The sequence below is a fragment of the Geotrypetes seraphini genome, chromosome 3 (genome assembly GCF_902459505.1).
Source record: "Geotrypetes seraphini chromosome 3, aGeoSer1.1, whole genome shotgun sequence".
Taxonomy (NCBI): domain Eukaryota; kingdom Metazoa; phylum Chordata; class Amphibia; order Gymnophiona; family Dermophiidae; genus Geotrypetes; species Geotrypetes seraphini.
The window spans coordinates 5,915,831-5,936,802 of NC_047086.1; the positions used below are offsets into that span (position 1 = coordinate 5,915,831).

General features: G+C 44.5%; 1 protein-coding gene across 2 annotated transcripts in view; it reads right to left on the reverse strand.

Annotated features, from left to right (window-relative positions):
* The window catches only part of CDC40 (cell division cycle 40), a 115,573-nt gene that overhangs the window by 61,967 nt on the left and 32,634 nt on the right, over positions 1–20,972 (reverse strand). The window contains exons 3-4 of one of the 2 annotated variants that reach the window (XM_033939257.1): positions 18,850–18,979; positions 5,202–5,285 (exon numbers count right to left, since the gene is read on the reverse strand). In XM_033939257.1, coding sequence (XP_033795148.1) covers positions 5,202–5,285; positions 18,850–18,979 — 214 coding nt within the window. The remainder of the gene's footprint in view (positions 1–5,201; positions 5,286–18,849; positions 18,980–20,972) is intronic. The other variant, XM_033939259.1, reaches the window with a different exon arrangement.

A 20,972-nucleotide genomic window follows, 5' to 3' on the forward strand; every position in this document is an offset into this window, starting at 1 on the left:
ACCCTCTAAGGGATCCTGGATGGGCATCCCATTTGCTCTTAAATTCTTGCACGCTGTTTGCCTCGATCACCTGCACCGCGAGCTCGTTCCAAGGATCAACCACTCTGTCGGTGAAGAAATATTTCCTGGTGTCGCCATGAAATTTCCCGCCCTTGAGTTTGAACGGATGCCCTCTTGTGGCTGAAGGTCCTTTGAGAAAAAGAATCTCTTGTTCCATCTCGATACAGCCGGTAATATACTTAAGCGTCTCGATCATGTATCCTCTCTTCCTACGTTCCTCGAGTGAGTACAGCCACAAATTTTTCAGCCTTTCCTCGTACGATAGATCCTTGAGCCACCGAGGAGCAATCAGAATCATGGTGGCATGATCGGTCTTTAACTTGACCAGAGTCCTGAGAATGAGAGGGAATGGAGGGAATGCATAGAGGAAGAGATATGTTGATTCCAGAAGAAAAGCATCTGCCTCGAGGCGATGAGGAGAGTATATCCTGGAGCAGAACTGAGGCAGTTTGTAGGTGTGGGGAGCTGCAAAGAGGTCTATCCGAGGTGTTCCCCACTGTGAAAAATGTGATGAAGAGGCGAGGAATGGAGTGTCCATTCGTGAGGTTGCAGAAGATGACTCAAGTTGCCGCCAAGCAATTGTTCGCCCCTTGGATATAGACAGCTTTGAGGAAAGTGTTGTGGCAGAATGCCCAGTCCCAAACCTTCAGAGCTTCTTAACAAAGGGAGGCAGATCCCATCCCTCCCTGTTTGTTGATATAATACATGGCAACTTGGTTGTCATGAAGACCTGGTCATGAAGATGTTGGAAAGCGTTGAGAGCCTTGAGGATCGCTCTGAGTTCCAATAGACTGATATGACACTGACGATCCATACTGGTCCAGTGGCCTTGGGTACGGAGATCATCGAGATGAGCACCCAAAGCGTAGGTCGAAGAATCTGTTGTGAGGACCTTCTGATGGGGGGAGCGTTTGGAAAAGCAAGCCTCTGGAGAGATTGGAAGAAAGATCCACCAACAGAGAGACTGTTATGTGTTGAGAAAGAGGGTTGCAAACCTGCATCCATTGAGATGCCAGGATCCACTGAGGAATTCTGAGGTGAAGTCTGGCAAAAGGACTACCTGGTCATGAAGATGTTGGAAAGCGTTGAGAGCCTTGAGGATCGCTCTGAGTTCCAATAGACTGATATGACACTGAAGATCCAAACTGGTCCAGTGGCCTTGGGTACGGAGATCATCGAGATGAGCGCCCAAAGCGTAGGTTGAAGAATCTGTTGTGAGGACCTTCTGATAGGGGGAGCGTTTGGAAAAGCAAGCCTCTGGAGAGATTGGAAGAAAGATCCACCAACAGAGAGACTGTTATGTGTTGAGAAAGAGGGTCGCAAACCTGCGTCCATTGAGATGCCAGGGTCCATGAGGAATTCTGAGGTGAAGTTTGGCAAAAGGAGTCACGTGTACTGTGGAGGCCATGTGACCCAGAAGTACCATCATGTGTCTCGCTGAGATGGAAGAGCGGGAAGACACTGTATGACAGAGTTGAAGAAGAGCTTCCAGACGTTGTTGTGGAAGGAATGCTCCGAGTTGGATAGTATCCAGAACAGCTCCGATGAATTGTAGATTCTGAGAGGGCTGAAGATGGGATTTGTGAAAGTTGATTTCAAATCCCAAACTTTGTAGTAACCAGGTAGTCCATTGGGTCGCTACAATAACCCCCTGAGATGTTGAATCTTTGATGAGCCAGTCTTCGAGGTAGAGAAATACCTGAAGACCATGGTTCCTTAGAGCTGCTGCTACCACAACCAGGCACTTGGTGAACATTCTGGGAGAGGAAGCAGGCCAAAAGACAGCACTCTGTATTGATAATGCAGATTCCCCACCCGAAATCTGAGGTATTGACAGGAGGCCAGATGAATGGGAATGTGAGTATAGGCCTCCTTGAGATCCAGAGAGAATAACCAGTCGTTCTTCTCTAGAAGGGGATAAAGAGATGCCAGGGACAACATTCAAAATTTTTCTTTGACCAAAAATTTGTTGAGAGCCCTGAGATCCAGAATGGGCCGCAGATCGCCCGTCTTCTTCGGAACAAGGAAGTAATGGGAGTAAAACCCCCTGTTCTGCTGGTCCAGAGGAACTGGTTCGATGGCTTGGAGACGAAGCAGAGCTTGAGCTTCCTGAAGAAGAAGGGCGGTCTGGGAAGGATTGGAAGGATACTCTCTTGAAGGAAGCTCTGGTGGAACCTGAGTGAAATGAAGAGAGTATCCTTCCCTGATGATGGTAAGCACCCAGAGGTCGGATGTAATTGATCTCCATTGATGGTAAAAAAAAGTGGAGACGACCTCCTATAGGGGGTAAAGAAGGTAGTCAGAATGATGGAGGTTATGTTCTGTTTTAAACAGTCAAAAAGGCTGAGTAGCCTTAGGTGCAGCAGAAGGTTAAGGTTTTTGTTGCTTCTGAGGCTGCTGTTTTTTAAGAGGAGGATTGTAAGGAGCCATCCTCGGAGTAAAACGCCGTTGATAGATAGGAGCAGGGCATGTAGGTTTGGCAGGAGCTGACTTTGGCTTAGGTCTGACAATAGAAGCAAAGGATTATTCATGTTCAGACAATTTCTTGGTGGCTGCCTCGATAGATTCATCAAAGAGGTCATTGCCTGCACAAGGAATATTAGCTAAGCGATCCTGAAGATTAGGATCCATATCAATGGTACAAAGCCAGGCAAGGCGACGCATGGCTACAGAGCAAGCAGCTGCCCAGGCAGACAACTCGAAGGCATCAAAAGATGACTGGAGGAGATGTAATCAAAGTTGTGATAAAGAAGTAATGACTTCTTGAAATTCAAAGTGCTTTTGAGTATTTAAATAAGTCAAGAATTTTGGTAATAGAGAAATGAGGAACTCAAAATAAGTAATAAAATGAAAATTATAATTGAGGACTTTCGAGGACATCATGGCATTTTGATAGATGCAACGTCCAAATTTGTCCATAGTTATCCCTTCCATTCCAGGAGGAACGATGGCATAAACCTTGGAAGGATGGGACCTCTTCAAGGAGGACTCGACTAGCAGGGACTGATGAGATAACTGTGAGTTGTCAAACCCTTTGCGATGTACAGTTTTATACCTAGAGTCCAATTTGCCTGGAACAGCCGGTATGGTATAAGGGGTCTCCAGGCATCGAACAAAAATCTGAGACAAAAGCTTGTGAAGAGGAAGCTTAAGTGACTCTGCCGGAGGTTGAGGGAGATGCATGACTTCGAGGTACTCCTTAGAGTATTTGGAACCAGCATCTAATTGAAGATCCAAGTCAACAGCCATCTGATGAAGAAAAGATGAGAAAGATAGCTGATCCGCCAATGCTTTGCCTCGAGGACATCGAGGCAGCCTGGGTCGAACATGAAGCTTCCGCAGGAAAAAGGCATCAAAAGAATATGGAGACTTGGACAAAGCAATCGAAACCACTGCATCCTTGAGGTTCAGAAGTGAAGACCTCGAGCAAGGAGTCGGCAGTCTAGTCAAAGTAGGAGTAGAGCGAGGCTTAGTTGAAGAGGGACGTTCTTTAGAAGAAGAACTATACCTGGAAGTATGCCTCGATGAAGGCCTCGATCGTCGGTGAGAACGATGCTTGGAAGCAGATCTCGAATCTCGAGGAGACTTCAACTAGGAGACAGAAGCAGCCGATGCCACCAAAGAATGGATAGGACTGGAGGCTGTAGAGCAAAGCTCCAGAGGCTTGATGGAGGAACCTCAATACACTTCCAAAGACTCTGCTCCTTGTATAGAGTGTGAGGATTCCTGCTGAGGCACTTGCAAAGATTCTGCTCCTTGCTTCGCGTGCTTGGATACCAGACCAGACACTCACAGAGACTCTGCTCCCTGCAAAGAGTGTGTAAGTTCAGACTGAGGCAAAGGAAGCGGCTTGACCTTGCGGGAGTCTGCTGAATGCCCAGGCTGGATGAGAGGAAGAAGCTTCGGTCCCATATTAGTAAGGAACTGAATGAATTGCTTCTCCAACATAGTCTGGAAAGAAGCTGGCAAGGATGGATCCGTGTCTGAAACCGGACCACCTGCTTTGGCTGGAGGCTGCACCGAGGCAATGTATATGTGCTTCGACTTGGAAGTCTTGAGCACTTTAAGCACCACTGCTGGAACCTTCTGCTGAGCTCTCTGACCTGAGGAAACAGGGGAAGATGCAGCAGGTGTCATCGAAGAGAGAGCCGCTGCAAACGATGAAGGTCTGATGAGGCTCGAGGTGGAAGCAATTGAAGCAGGAGGAGTCTCGGCCGAAGGTGAGGTCGAGGGCGCCTTCGATGTCGAGGGATCTGAGGAAGAATCCATCCCGAACAGCTTCTCTACCAAAAGGTGACGATGCTTAAGGGCTCGAGGTTGAAGAGTAGCACAGCGCTCGCACGACTTCGGGTGATGTTGCGGTCCAAGGCACTTGAGGCACCGACGGTGTGGATCTGTAAGGGAAATCGCATGCTGGCACTGGCTACACTTCTTGAAGCCCGTTACAGGCCGGGACATAGAAGGAAAAATAGCCGCCGCAAAATCGAAGCCCTTGGGCTGCGGCCGAGCAGCCTGCCCCGGCAAACGGACCGAAGATCAAAAAATTTTTTTAAACTAGAAATAAAGGAAGAACAGTGATCCGTGAAGAAAAAAATACAAACCGTGGTTCAGAGAAGGCACGAAGAAACGAAGTTAAACGCAGAGAGTCAAAGATGGACTTCTCGGCTCCGCAGAAAACTGAGAACTGAGGAGACGCGCCCTGCGCTGGGCAGGAAAGCACTCGCGCATGTGCAGTGCAGTCGACTTGAAACTTTGAGTTTCTTCAAGCAAGTCTGCTTGCGAACTTCTGCATCTGGGCTCTGCTGATGACGTCACCCATATGTGAGAATATACTGCCTGCTTGTCCTGGGATAATACCTAGTCTAGTAAAATTAGCTTACCTTGAGCTTGGATTTGAAAGACAAATTAATTAAATCCAACTCCAAATTTGCCATTTTGACACATGGGAGATTTAGATCTTGGGAACAGGTTCTGAGAAAGCGTTAAGTGAAAGACGTAGCATAAAACTGCTTTAGTGAGGCTGTGTGTTATATTATAGCAGAGTAACAGTTCAGTAGATTGAAAGGTCCGATTAGTGTGTCAGGAAAGCTGGAAAGAGACTTCTACTGCAGCAAATACAGCCCATGGTAGGGATACTCTACCTTTAAACTTTTCAGCCTTTTTTACAGAGCCAATGTATTTGCTCACACTTTGTGGGCTGTCTAAGGATGGATCCAGGGCATAACCTAAAGACAAAGGAAAAAAAAATGGTGTGTGAATCCTAAACTCTGAAATCATACGTTTTCTATAAAGCATTTCTAAATGAGGTCCCATTTTGCACAGGACTTTAGATTTGGGGATATCCCCATATCCTCGAATAACATCTCATCTAGCGTCCAGCTGATTGGCACATTGCTCCCTCCAGGTCAAGTAAGAGTCCCATATCTTATGAAAGTGTATTGTCTGTCCTGTACTGAGCGTGGGTAACTTTGACATATAAAAAGATGTAATCAAGTACTAGTGTGTGTGTGTGGGGGGGGGGGTTATATACTGCCACAAGTCCTATCTTTGTTGCTACAAAAATGCTGGATGCTAGTTTGTGCAAGGTAGGCTTCATCACAAAGGTTTTACCATGTGGTAGACAATGTTCAGTTTTGGATAGATAGTGTTGTCCCATAATCTGATGAATAACTGTAAATTCAGCAGTCACTTTTGGGCCGGCTCACCTTATATGGAAAATACCTCTCAGTTTATCATATGTTCTCCAGCAATGTCCAGTACCTTAATTAAACACTTTTAATAAGCTGAATATAATAATGGTGATGTGATATAATAAATGTTTAATAAACATAAACTAACATATAATCGTGGTGTAGTAAGGGAGGGGGGCTGACTGCCCCAGGCACTGTCTTTGTGGGGGTACCGGCATCTCTGCTCTTGCCCATAACTCTGACTCTTCGCCAACCTGCTGCTTATAATGGCCTCAGCTCTCCCTCTGAAGTCACTTCCTGGTCACAAGATCATGAATGGAAGATAAGGTTTATACCTGTGATAATCTTCTTTCTGTTAGTCCCTGTAGGTCAGGGGTAGGGAACTCCGGTCCTCGAGAGCCGTATTCCAGTCGGGTTTTCAAGATTTCCTCAATGAATATGCATTGAAAGCAGTGCATGCAAATAGATCTCATACATATTCATTGGGTAAATCCTGAAAATCCGACTGGAATACGGCTCTCGAAGACCGGAGTTCCCTACCCCTGCTGTAGGTGTTCAATCCCAACCTGCAATCTGGGAGTTGCAGAAATCCAACATTTTTCTGAGCATATGCCCCACCCCCTTAGCCTGAGAGCTAGAGAAGATATCCAGGAACAAATCCATGATAAGGGGGGTATGGGGGGGGGTGGGAATCTCCAGCAACACAAACAAATCTTGAACTGGGTTGCTCTGCAAAACATGAACAAGTAATAACAAGGCACAAAGGCAACTCAGAAAAACATTGCAGGAACAATGTAGAACTAACCTGCTGTATGCAACGAGCACCCCAAGAAAAATCTTCGGTAATGCTCATACTCACAGAAAACTCCCCACAGGATCTGGCAACTAGCTGGGAAATCTTCAAGCCTGTAAGGAGAATAACCGAGGAAGAAAAAGCAGGCTGTTCCAAACAATTGAGTGTATGGAATCCTACAGGGGACTAACAGAAAGAAGATTATCGAAGGTATAAACCTAATCTTCCATTCTGTTATGTCCCTTCCAGATTCCATACGCTAGGTGACGTATCAAAGCAATGGTAACAGCTAGGGAGGGACAGAAGAGCCTGCCCTCAACACCAAGGGACCAAAAGCAGCATCAGAACAAGCCTCCATATCCACTCGGTAAAACCAGGTAAAATATGAAGAGAGAACCAAGTAGCAAATTTCATCAGGATGAATCACGCGAGACTCTACCCACGACACAGCCACACTTCTAGTTGAATGTGTTTTAAGTGAAATCAACAGCTGCTTGCCGCGGGTGATGTAAGTCGTGGAAATGACCATTCAAATCCATCGAGGGATCAAGGACTTGAATGCTTGCCTCCCACAGCAAGGCGCAGCAGTCAGGACTAGTGCTGCCCGATTTGAATCAATTCACTTTGGGTGAATTGATTCGAATCGATTCCTTTTTTTAAAAAAAATCGACCTGGCCAATTCAGTGGGGGAGGGTCAGTGCTGCACTACTTAAGGCCGAGGGTGCGCTTCACTGTTAATTTTCTGATACCCGCTGAGGTAAGGAACCACCCACCCCCCTTTATCACTCAACGCCACTGCAGGTTACCGAGTACTTAGGGTGGCCCGAAGGTCCTGGAAAGGAAAATACCCACCGCGAGAAAATAGCGGTTCGGGCTTTGTGCATGGTGTCTGTTCACAGGCGTGGGGGGCAGGGAGGAATGATCTCCGACACTCCCAGCCCTTCATGGTACTGTCAGCTGATTGCGTGAAGCGCACAGGCAAGCACATCTACTTCACCGTGGTGATGTCTGAGGGCCACGAGATCGACTTTCAGTGCGTGCAGGAGCAGGGATGGAACGCCGAGATCATGCTGCAGCTGGTGCAGTACAAGAACAGCCAGGCGAACCTGGCCATGTCGACCCACCAGAAACAGCAGCACCTAGTGGCTAAATGTAAGACATGGAATTTTTCAGCATTGGCTTACTAATGGCTTTTATTTCGGATATGAGCCCAACTTTATCCTTGAGGCCTCCTGTGTGATTCGCACTAATGTTGTTAGGTTGCCATAGGCTCAATGGGGATTGTGCACGGCCCAGACATACTAAAGTAACTTATAGAAAGAGATATTTACATTGCATTAATGACTTTTATTCCGCCATTACCTTGCGGTTATCTGGACATTTCCAGAAGAGTTACAGAGTTGAACGGGTTACTTTGGGGGACTGAAGAGCTTCCTGTGGTGTTAGTTTGTTTTGATGGATTTCTTGAATAGCAGGATTTTTATTTCTTTTCTGAAAGTTTTGTAGTCTGGAGTTGTGGTCAGTAGATTGGATAGTTGGCGGTCTAGTTTCGCTGCCTGCTTGGCCAATAGACCATCGTACATTTTTTTGCGTTTGACACCTCCGATTGGGGGGTGTATGAATGGTGTCTGGGTTCTCCTTTGCCTGGTTGTGGTGGTTCTGATAAGGCGATTGTTTATATAAGCTGGGCTGTCTCCATTCATGGCTTTAAATAGTAGACAGAAAAATTTGAATAGTATTCTTGCTTGTATTGGGAGCCAGTGTGAGTCGAGGTAGGCGCCGGTGATACTCATTTTATAATATAACTTAAAGCTGGGTAAAATAAATGATGTTTGAATACTATTCTTGAAAAACTTACACGTGTATGCCAAGATTCCCCTATCCAGAGGGAATATATTTTGATCAGTGTTAGCTTTTAAGGTATATCCCAATATTTCAGTAGATTGCAATATTTTATCATTTTTAATTCTAGCTGGACTGAGGAGGAGGAGGGGAAGAAATAATGGGTCTAAAAACAGAGAAGAGGGAGAGAGATGGTGGATAATGGGATGGAGGGAGGGAACAGAAAGGGAGAGAAGTTGGACACAAGGGATGGTGTGGAGGGGGGATAGAGATACTGGACAGGAGGGTAGTTGAGAGATGGTGGACCCTGGGGTGGTGGGGAAGGAGGAAGAGATGCTGGATGAAAGGGTAGTTGAGAAATGAGAGATGCTGGATCTGGGGGAGGGAATGGAAACGGAAGGGGAGGACAGAGATGGAAGGATGTTTAGAACGGAGAAAGAAGGAGACCCTGGCAAGCGAGTTTTTAGAAGACAACCAGAGCCTGGGACCAACATGATTTGAATAATGAAAGGGACCAGAGAAGAGCGACTAAAATGGTTAAGGGGCTGGAGGAGTTGCCGTACAGTGAGAGATTGGAGAAACTGGGCCTCTTCTCCCTTGAAAAGAGGAGACTGAGAGGGGACATGATCGAAACATTCAAGATAATGAAGGGAATAGACTTAGTAGATAAAGACAGGTTGTTCACCCTCTCCAAAGTAGAGAAAACAAGAGGGCACTCTCTAAAGTTAAAAGGGGACAGATTCCTTACAAACATAAGGAAGTTCTTCTTCACCCAGAGTGGTAAAAAACTGGAACGCTCTTCAGAGTTTGTCATAGGGGAAAACACCCTCCAGGGATTCAAAACAAAATTATACAAGTTCCTGCTGAACCAGAACGTACGCAGGTAGGGCTAGTCTCAGTTAGGGTGCTGGTCTTTGACCAGAGGGCCGCCGCGTGAGCGGACTGCTGGGCATGATGGACCTCTGGTCTGACCCAGCAGCGGCAATTCTTATGTTCTTATGACCAGACAACAAAAGGTAGAAAAAATAATTTTATTTTCTGTTTTGTGATTACAATAGGTCAGATTTGAAATATGTATCCTGCCAGAGCTGTTGTTAGACTATGAATGTGAGCTAGGACTTAACAGAGAGAGGAAAAGTCTTTTTTGTTTGTTTATTTTGTTTACACCACAGTGCCAGTGTGGGTAGGAGAAGGCAAAGGGGGTGAAGAGGCTCTTGTGACCCACTGTCAGAGGTTGCTGTGCTCAAAGGGTCTCGGTGACATAGCATGGCTTTTCTTATGCTACAATATTTCTTTATTTCTTTAATTTTAGAAGGCAGAAAGAGGTGTCAGATGAAAGCTGCGTGAATCTTCTAGCACAGAGGAAGTGCGCACAGCTCTGAAGCAGCCATATGCCTGATAGGAGCTATAAAGGAATTTACAGGATGTCACACGCAGCTTCTTATAATAAACATCCTCCAATTATTATTATTTTGGCCTGAAGCTGAGAACTCTCCATTAGCAAGAGGCAACTGATGCAAAGATAAGTGACGGTTTTACAAGAGAGCTTGAAATGTAGAGGAGTGGTTAGAGAACCAGGGGATGAGACTTGTCTACACTTCTCCCTCCGTATTCGTGGTTTCAGCATTCACGGTTTTTAGCTTGCTGGCTCCTCCCCTAAAATTACATCAGCTTGCTAAGAGAAATTGCTGAATCCAAGCGTTTAGAGAGAGAATCGCCGATTCCCAGCACTTTCTTCACTGTGTTTTGCCTCTCCTTCAGGAACAGGCCAGGTCTCCCACTATGTTATTCGTGGTTTCACCATATCAACAATGTTTTTTTAATAGAAAACAGCGAATAAAATATGAAAAAGTTATTTGCGGTTCTGTTAATCCCCTATCATAGCGAATACGGAAGGAGAAGTGTACTGCCTTTTTCTGGTTTGCATAGACAGCTATACATTTTGTATCTGGTGCAATGGAGGATTAAGTGACTTGTCCAGGGATCAATCCTGCAGCTCCACCACTAGGCCACTCCTAACCTTCCAGACCTCCGGGCAAGTCACTTCACCCTCTATTGCCTCAGATACAAACTCAGACTGTCAGCCCTCCATGGTCAGATAAATTCCTACGGTGCCTGAATGTAAGAACATAAGAATTGGTCTATCTAGCCCAGTAGCCCATCTTCACAGAGGCCAATCCAAGTCACAGTATCTGGAAACCCCCCAAATAGTAGCAGCATTCCATGCCACTGATCCAGGACAAGCAGCGACTTCTCCTATGTCTCTACTCCACCACTTCAATAGCTTTCGAACTTGCAGCAGTATAGAAGAAATCAATGCAAATAAAGAAAGCCATCAGAGCTGGGCATAACCAATTGCCCCTGACGCTTTCCTCCTCCAGTTCATGATGCATGCAGCTAGTCCATCACCTGCACTGTGAAAGATGGAAGGAAGCAAGAGTATTGCCCCTTGGAATATGACACAGCTATGCTTCTGTCCACTGCAAAGTGCTCACTGGCCCACTTTTTTGCCTGGACTGCCCCCTTGTGGACAAGTGCTTTAACTGCAGATAACTTCATAAATAAAAGTACTGTATTCTAAAACATCAATGGAATTTAGTTGAATCTAATCAGGCTTTCTTAATTGCACTCAAGGCGATTTACAGGATGAGGCACCCATGCAGCATCATGGAGAAATTGTTACATCACATTGAAGAGGAAGGTTAGCTGAAAGTAACGACAGTCATTCACCTACCTTCTCAGGAATAGCCAAGGAGAAAATTGGCAACTGCTACACATTCAATCGCCTCAGTAAATATGATAAAATACACAGGATAGTTAAGAGCAGTAAAGGCGGCAACAGGTTTCAAGTGAAAACTCTAAGAAGTATCATAGGGAACGTTTCAATATGCTTGACATAGCACAAATACAACATTCAGGAGGGAATTCATCAAGAGGCACTAACCGATTTGGGCTCAGATTCACTAAAAAGATAGTGACTCTCAATAACCGCTGTTGGTCGATTCTCTGGCTGATTTTCAAACAGCGACTGATTCACTATCAAGTTTGCATGCAAATGATTTGGCACAGAGGTACAAATCATTTGCATGCAAACTCACTGACTCAATCGCTCATTCGGTGCAGAGCCCTGATAGTAGTGACAGGAGAAGCAGCCTCCTGTCAGAGCTTCTGCTGGTTTAAAATTTATTTATTTATTTATTTTTTTTAATGGCACGCAAAATATCTGCCTAATAAAAAAATGATAACTCCCCCCTCATAACAAAGCGCCCCTCCCTCCCTCCCCAAACCCCAAAAAAATGGCAGTAGGGGTGCCCACTCCCTCCTGCCATCGGCCCCCAATCCCCCCAAACTTTAAAATATGGCAGGAAGGATACCCACTCCCTCTTGCCATTGCCCCCCCATGCAAACCGATATGCTCCCCCCCTCCCCCCCCCCCCCGTCGCCCTACCCCTACCTTTGTCGGGAGCCAACATCACTAGCACCAGGGTTGCTGAAAGGGTGAGTATAAATCCTCAGGTAAGTAAATCACTGAATACCTCTACACAGATGGGAAAAAGGGGCAATGTCTGGAAAGCAGAATATACTAATGCTCAAAGTATGGGAAACAAGATTCTAGATCAAGAAGCTGTGATAGAAGTAGATGAATTGGATATAGTGGCAATCAAAGAGATGTGGTTCAGAGAACCATGATTGGGATGTAGTTATGCTGGGCTATAATCTGTTCAGGAAAGTAAGGGTAGGAAGAAAAGTAAGGGGAGTAGGGTTATATGTTAAAAATCATATTAAAGAAACACAATTGCAGGATCTGCAGGGCAAGAAAGAGGCACTGTGGATCAATTTGGAAAGAGGGAATGATAAATGGAGGAGAGTAAACAGTGGAGTGCCGCAGGGGTCTTTACTAGGACTGGTGCTATTTAACTTATTTTAAATAATCTGGAAATTGGAACGAGTGAGGTGATTAAATTTGCAGATGACACTAAACTATTCAAAGTTGTTAAAACGCATGCAGATTGTGAAAAATTGCTGGCAGACCTTAGGAAATTGGAAGACTGGGTGTCAAGATGAAATTTAATGTGGATAAATGCAAAGTGATGCACATTGGGAAAAATAACCTGAAACACAGTTACCAGATGCTAGGGTCAAACTTGGGGATTAACGTCCAAGAAAAGGATCTGGATATCATTGTAAACAATACGATGAAACCTTCCGCCCAAAGTGTGGTGGCGGCCAAAAAAGCAAACAGGATGCTAGGAATTATTAAAAAAGGTATGGTTAACAAGACTAAGAATGTCATAATGCCCCTGTGTCGCTCCATGGTACGACCTCATCTGGAGTATTGCGTTCAGTTCTGGTGTTCTTAGCATCTACGGCTTACAGATTGCAAAGAAATGTATATTGGTACTTGATCTTCGGTATGTGTCGTGTTAGGATAAAAACTTGTATTGAAAAATCTTGCACTGTAACTAAGGCAAATTTAACTTGTAAACTGCATATTTTGGACATTGGTATTAGATCCCTACTATGTGAAAAAGGTTTGAATATGTTGTCCTAGTTCAGGGGTCAGCAACCATTTTAAAGCAAAGAGTCTTTTGTAAACCGCGTTGAACGTGTGGTTACGCAGTCAACAAGCACAATGTAATGTAAAAAGGAACATCTATCTCCAAATCTCCCTTCTAGGTTGTCTCTTCCATTAAATTTCCCCACCCCCCACCCCCAGTAGTCCTACCATTACAGCATGTTCAACAATAAACTTCAACCTCTTGGACTTAAAAATCAAATAAGCAACCCAGGTAGGTAAAAATCGCTTCTTCTGCTAGGATGGCCCCCCACGCTCTTGCTTCCCATGTAACTAGAGTATGAACCTGTTTTCTCCATTCTGCATTATACATTTTCTTGATAGGAGGAGACACACCTGACAATACATAAGAACATAAGAATTGCCACTGCTGGGTCAGAACAGAGGTCCATCATGACCAGCAGTCCACTCACGCGGCGGCCCTCTGGTCTAAGACCAGCACCCTAACTGAGACTAGCCCTACCAGCGCACGTTCTTGTTCAACAGAAACTTGTCTAACTTTGTCTTGAATCCTTGGAGGGTGTTTTCCCCTGTAACAGCCTCTGGGTGAAGAAGAACTTCCTTACGTTTGTACGGAATCTATCCCCTTTCAACTTTAGAGAGTGCCCTCTTGTTCTCCATACATCAGAGTCCCACCCCTGGGATCTCCCTGGAACTTACCTGGCACATCTGGCACCAACTGCGCTACTATGCCCGCTATTGCACAACCCATCATTCTGTAAATATTAGGCTATAGTAGCCCAAAATGTTTGAACATGCCAACATTCCCAAAAGGAATGGGAAAAGGTATTAGGTTCCCTACGGCATTTAAGGCACAATGGTCTATTCCTCCCACTTTATATAGCTGTGCATGGGCAAAATACGCTCTGTAGAACACCTGAAAGTAACACTCCTGCAATACCGCACTACCAATTAATTGGGGTATAACTTTAACATTCCCCCAATAAGTCCCAATGCAATTTTTAAACTCTCCCTCCCATCCTGATTTTACAGATTGCATATCTTTACTCTTCTCAAATTGTTGCAAGGCTTTATGAAGTGCCAAGACAAGCCAAATATTTTTCATATATGTTGTTTTCTGAACCGTTGTGAATGTTTTATTTGTAAACCGTTTAGCTATAGGCGGTCAAGAGATTTTAGAAATAAATAAATACCAAAGTCTGCTACACCTGTGAAAAAGGTTTGAATATGTTGTCCTAGTTCAGGGGTCAGCAACCATTTTAAAGCAAAGAGCCATTTTATCCTAAATGTTTGACTCAAGATTTACAAAGAGCCACAATGGGTAGAGAGAAGGGGGTTTGACATATGATTTTTAATGCGATATGGGTACAAACAAAACCTCAAGTACTTTCAGAAAATAAAGAAAAATAATTTAATGAGACTTTTGACACTGCATAGAGTTGTTTCATATACATTTCTCCCCCCATGAACCATCTTTCCCTCCCCTCCACCCCTACGTTCATCTCTCACCACTCTCTTATTTCCTTCCCCCAACCCCACTCACAAATATTATGCTCTGTCTTGCTTCAGCAGCGATTCCTACAGCTGCCTGCTGCTAACCCGGAAGTCTCTCCTCTGTCATGTCCCACCAGGGCAGAAACAGGAAGTTCTGAAAGAGGGTGGGACGCAGTAGAGGAGGGGCTTTTGGGTTAGCGGCAGGCAGCTGTAGGAATTGCTGCTGCTAATCTGTTGAAGCAAGAGAAGAGCTGCAACCATGTGGTAAAAGAGCCACATGTAGTTTGCGAGCAGCAGGTTGTCGACCCCTGTCCTAATTAGTTTTAATTACTTATTTACTTCCTTATTTCGTTTTCCAAACCTTCTTCCCCAAAGAGCTCAGAACTGGTTACAGGCTATCATACATAATATACAGTTTACAGGTTGCAATTTGCCTTAGTTACCATACAAGGTTTTTCTTAATTGTTCCCTCAGCAAAGGTTCTATATTTAATTTAATTTGGCAATATGCAAAACTGTTCCTCCATCGATTGCCAAAGTGGAGTAAAATTAGAACTCTGTTGTGCCACCTTAGCTGAGTAATCTTGGAAGCAAAGGATGTGTTTGTTTCCATAAGTCAGATGGTGCCTTCCTCGCAACGCTTGTAAAATTTTTATGAGCATAATTGAGGAGTCTCATCATCACTGCCGCCGCTTGGCACATGCCAATTCTATGAGCTCTTTCAATACGAAGTGGTCCTAAGATCTTCAGCAATGTTAGGGCGATGGACAATCACCTTTCAAGAAAGGCTCAAAGATCAGTATCAGGTAGTGGTTCCATGAGCCCAACAAATCGAAGGATATTCATTGGGGTCCTATTCGCCAAGGCCTCTATGCATTTTTGTTGGCATTGTTGGGCAGAATCCACCCTGTGGACTCAATCTTCAGCATCATTGACTCATTGCTGAAAAGTTGTCAATTCTCAGTCCACATCTTCCATTTTCTCCTGGAGCTGTTCTAATCTGTTATCAATAGGTAGAAGCTCATTGGCTGCCAATTGGTCACAGAATCTCCTACAAATTAGCAATATTAACATTCAAGTTTCAAGTTTTTCAAGTTTTATTAGGATTTTATATACCGCCTATCAAGGTTATCTAAGCCAGTGTTTTTCAACCTTTTTTGGGCAAAGGCACACTTGTTTCATGAAAAAAATCACGAGGCACACCACCATTAGAAAAAGTTAAAAAATTTAACTGTGCCTATATTGACTATATATAAATATATAGGAATCAAATAAACACAAAGAAAGTATTTTATAATGCTGCCACCGCCACTGGGGAATAGGCTGCCACTGCCGCCATCGGGAACAGGCCGACACCGAGTTCTCCCTGCTTCTCTTCCCCGCAGGGCCGACCAACTCTCGCCACCCGTTGTCAATTCTAACGTCGGAGAGGACGTTCTAGGCCAGCCAGGCAGCGATTGGCTGGCCCAGAACGTCCTCTCCGACGTCAGAATTGACGCGAGTGGCGAGAGTTGGCCGGCCCCACAGGGAAAAGCAGGGAGAACTTGGCGCCGGCCTGTTCCCGATGGCGGCGGTGGCACTCAAGTGGCTAAAGAGCCGCAGTTTGCCGGCCTAGGGACAACACTGGAGGGTGGCCAGCTGTGCACCCCCTTGGGACGTAAACCCGGGGTGGGGCAGACCGCCCCCCCACCCTGGTATGCCACTATCTGTACCTCACTCCCTCCCTATGACCAAAAATTCTCCTTTCTTCTATTCCCCGTGTACACAACCATCTCTTTCCCTCCCTTCCTCTCTCCAAAGTCCATGCCTTCTGTGTCCAAACACTCATTCCCTCCCCCACCTCAGCATCTCTTTCCCTCCCTTCCTCTCTCCCAAGTCCATTTCTTCTGTGTCCAAAAACGCATTCCCTCCCCCACCTCAGCATCTCTTTCCCTCCCTTCCTCTCTCCCAAGTCCATTTCTTCTGTGTCCAAAAACGCATTCCCTCCCTCACCTCAGCATCTCTTTCCCTCCCTTCCTCTCTCCCAAGTTCATGCCTTGTGTCCAAAACGCACTCCCTCCCCCCTTTTGTGTTCCGTGTTTGCCTCCCAGCCCATCTTTGCAACTTTCTCAGCAAAACGAAGCTCAAGCCGCGAGGCTTGTCTTCTGCTTCCTGCCTGCCCTGCCGCGCACAAATAGCCGAACGGAAGTATTCTCCGATGTCAGCGCTGACATCGGAGGGCAGGCTTTGCTTAAGCCCTCCCTCCGACGTCAGCGCTGACATCGGGGAACGCTTGCGATCGGCTATATGTTAGCTGCAGGGCAGGCAGGAACAGAAGACGAGCCTCGCGGCTCGAGATGTTTTGAACTCCGCGGGTCCCCCGTCCAGCTCTCTCCTGTCCACGTGGGGCGGTCCGCCCCTCTCCCTAGACTGGTGGTACTGCCCTGATGGCGGCCCTGACCGTACGGCACACCAGGCACGGAACAGCGGTTGAAAAACACTGATCTAAGCGGTTTTACAATCAGGTACTCAAGCATTTTCCCTCTCTGTCCCGGTGGGCTCACAATCTATCTATTCAAAATATTAACAACTAAAGCTCCATCATTTTTAGAAAGGTACATTATTCCATATATTCCTACTAGAAGTTTGAGATCAGAAGACAAAAACCTAGTAATTCTACCACTTAGTATAATAAATACAAGACAAGATATGATCTTTGCAGTTACAGCACCCAGAATATGGAATTCCTTACCAGCATTTATTAAAGAAGAAAAATCACTAAATAAATTTAAAGGATTGTTAAAATGCTGGTTCTACAAGGATGCTTTTGAGGCCTAATCATCGGAGTCTCTGTTGATCTCATTCTCTGCATAAACTCACATGTCCTCTGTCTTAGCTCCGAGAAATGTAATTTAAAAACAAAGTTCTTAATTTTCTTTTCAATTTTTATCAATACTTTTAAATTTTTTTTACCCTCCTTCTGTACTTTCCTTTCATGTGTCCTTTACTAAGCTTATTGTAGTTCTCCCTCCTTTCTTTATGTATCAGTTTGTCATGTTCGTGTGTTTCTGTTGTAGTTAATAATTAAGACCTTGTTTTTAACTGTAAACCGCTTTGAATTAATGATATTGCGAATCATGAAAATTTTAATAAAACTTGAAAACTTGATTTGTCCAGGATCATTTCAAGGGCCGCGGTAACTTCTGCTGTAATTTCAGCAACCATGTGGACGCAACTGAGGGACCGGTGGGACTGTGAGGCATCGCCATTTTCTCTTCCACCAACCGACTGCAGTCTTGATCCTTCTCACCAGTATTGTGGTCATGCCGCTTCTTACAATTTCTATTTAATTCTCTCTCAAGGTTGGAAGAAGAAATAGCAATTGGAAGAAGAAATAGCAAGAAAAGCAGGTTGTTTAGGTGGGCATGAGGAGAGCAATGATTCAACGTTCTCTCCTGGGCATAGCGTCACAGTGATCCCTCTGAAAATATTTATTTAAAACATATTAACCTACAATCATCTTTTCATTGATTTTTGTGATTGTTTTTTGTAATCCACTTTGAAGCTTTTCTGGGGAGTTGGCAGAATATAAATGCCATACTATATCGCATCACTCCCATTGGAATCCTGGGATCCCAGTTCCATAAAGTAGTATGAAAATAAGGGAAAAATGCCTGGATAATTGCACAAGGCAGCTCATGTCTTTCAATCCAAGGCTTTGAAGCCTAAAGTAGAAGGAAACTGCAAGCCAAAATGCACCGTCTTCTTCCTTCCAGTACTCCTCACACCAACTTGCAAGCAGGCAGACTACTAAATCATAGTAGACGTTAGAATCTACGGCTTAAGGCTGATGGATTGCAAAGAAATGTATATTAGTACTTGATCTTCGGTATGTGTCGTGTTAGGATAAAAATTTGTATTGAAAAATCTAGCACTGTAACTAAGGCAAATTTAACTTGTAAACTGCATATTTTGTACATTGGTATTAGATCCCTAGTATGTGTCAAGTTAGGTTAAAAACTTGTACAATAACTATGGCAAATTGTAACCTGTTAACTAATCTAGATCACACGAAAACCGCCTGGAAAAAAACTAACAAACAATAGAAAATACTACTAAAGGACAAGAGAAAAACACACTACACCAATCTAATAGGAACGTAAACCCAAGATACCAAAATCTATTCCAAATATTTAAAGACCTAACAGACACCAAATCCTACATGACCACTAATAATACCCCACCCCCCTCAGCCACCTCTTAGCAGAACACTTCAAGAACAAAATTACAAATACCAGAGCCATCCTCAATTGTACCCCATCCCACCTAAACGAACTCACAATTCTTCCCACAGATAAAGAATCAACTGCAGCTGACATAGAAGAGCCAGCAAGTGTAGCTGCAAAGATGCAATAGAGCATTAGGCTGAGCCGTGGCACTGAGGAAGAGTCTCACCGTAGGTGGCGAAGGTTCGTCTCTGCTGCTCAAACATAAAGTCGTTGATGTGCGTGGGCTCAGCGTATCCTGACAACATGTTCCTGGGAGCTGCCATCTGCTGTGTTCGGAATGGATTCACTGGCCCAAACTGAAACAACATGTGAGTTTATTATAAAATAAATGGAGAAGGAGTTCTTCTACTGTACAGGTAAGCCATCTGTCTAGTGCAGAATTTTAAGGCAAGACAGCATACTCTCTTAGACATATATTCAGCTCATAAACTGGACTAAATTCACCTTTTTGGTAATACTTTTTAATAAGATTATGAGACTAGGTTACATTCTTCACCTGCACATAAAAAACACTAAAAAAAAAAGCAGCTTGCAATGTGCAGATAGCAAGGACATTTCTCAAACACATGTCGTCGTAGAAACACAAATCATTTTTCTCACAGGGGATCCTTGTCTATATTAAATGAACTAATCAAAACCAACTCTCTGACTCGGGTAGAATCAAGTTCAGTTTTATATGGTATAAATGTGTCTGTATTGAAAACCATCTCAGAAAACGCCAACTTTACAGAAGCTCATGTAAACTGAATTGACTCCCCAGTCATAGAAGCTTTCTTGTTTTTTTGTTTTTTGTAATCTCATGTTTATTGAACAAAAAGGCAAACCACACTCCAAATTTCAGAAATAAGCATAGCAATACAATACATAGCGTGAGACAAAATGCAAGATAAGAATGCACGTAAAAGCTACATGATGCATAGACATGGCAACCATAAAAACACAGGTCAGTGCTGTACAGAGAAGTAAAATTCGCCTCCATACTTAGCATAAAAACAGGCGATGTCAATCCCAAAGGTGTGTGAAAGGAGGAGTGCCGCACGCCAAAATGCCCAAATTTTAGAAGAGCGACAAAGTTATCCCAAGCTACAGGATAAAATACCCTAAGCTAGCAACCTTCAAACTCACCAACACAATCACACTCGTACAGTCCAGAAACAAGCAAACACTCATACATCCAACCCGTCCCCCCCACGTTCACACCCAGCCACACCTGTACCCCACAGAGAGCAAGGTATAAGAAAAGAAAAGAAAGATGGAGTCAAGGTCCAGGAGAGTACATAAGAGAGAATATATATTTGAGACCAGTGCATCAACAAAAAGACAGGAAATAGCAACAGTAAGACAGTTGCCTACTGTAATTGCGTAGGACTATACACCAAAAATTGTTCCCACAGGTTACAATATTCTTTCCAATGGGTCTGAGAGCGAGAAGAATAGGTCTGCAACTCATAAAGGGCCAAGGTTCGCATTTTAATCGACCAGAGCGATACAGGAGGCGCCTCAGACGAAGCCCAATGTTGCAAAATAAGTTGTTTCCCCGTCAAGATTGCATGGAGGATAAATTTCTGAGAAGAAGTACTGAGTTGTTGTAGAGACAAATCGTGTGTATCACCCAGCAGTAACGCAGGTGGATTCCAAATCGAGGCATTTACGAACTAAGGTCCAGAAAGACAAGACAGGGCAGAGGAAAAAAGAATGTAGATAGGTTCCAGGGGAAAGGTGACACTTGACACACAGATCATCGGGCCAGAGCTTCATGACAAAACCCTTGGATCTGGATAGGTATGTACGGTGTAGAATCTTAAATTGGGTCTCACGTAACGAGACATTTTTAATAAAGAGGTAAGTATTTTGGAAAAAGGTTTGTAAATCATGGAGAGAGACCAGTAAGCCCAGGTCTCGGGACCATTCAGTTATCACGGGTTGGAGGCAGCTATCTCCCTGATAGTTCCGGCTCTCTTTATACCAAGTGGCAATCTTGTTCTGCGGGGGAAGAATAAGTAATGCTTTCTCGTCCAGCGTACCACAGGTCCAGGTGGTGAGGGGTGTGGCTAACATTGATTGATAATAGTGCTTAATTTGGAAATAAAGATAAATCTGTGTGGTGGGGAGCCCCCAATGGGTGCTCAGCTGAGAAAAGGAAGGGAATTGACCACCCCCCAGGTGCAACAAGTCAAGTATTCAAGGCGTTCAAGGTGTTCAAGGCGTCCCCGCAGGCCCGGCAGACCCCGAAATCCCGGGACAAAACTAGGATTACCTATCAGGGACAGAAAAGGGGACAGATGAGGC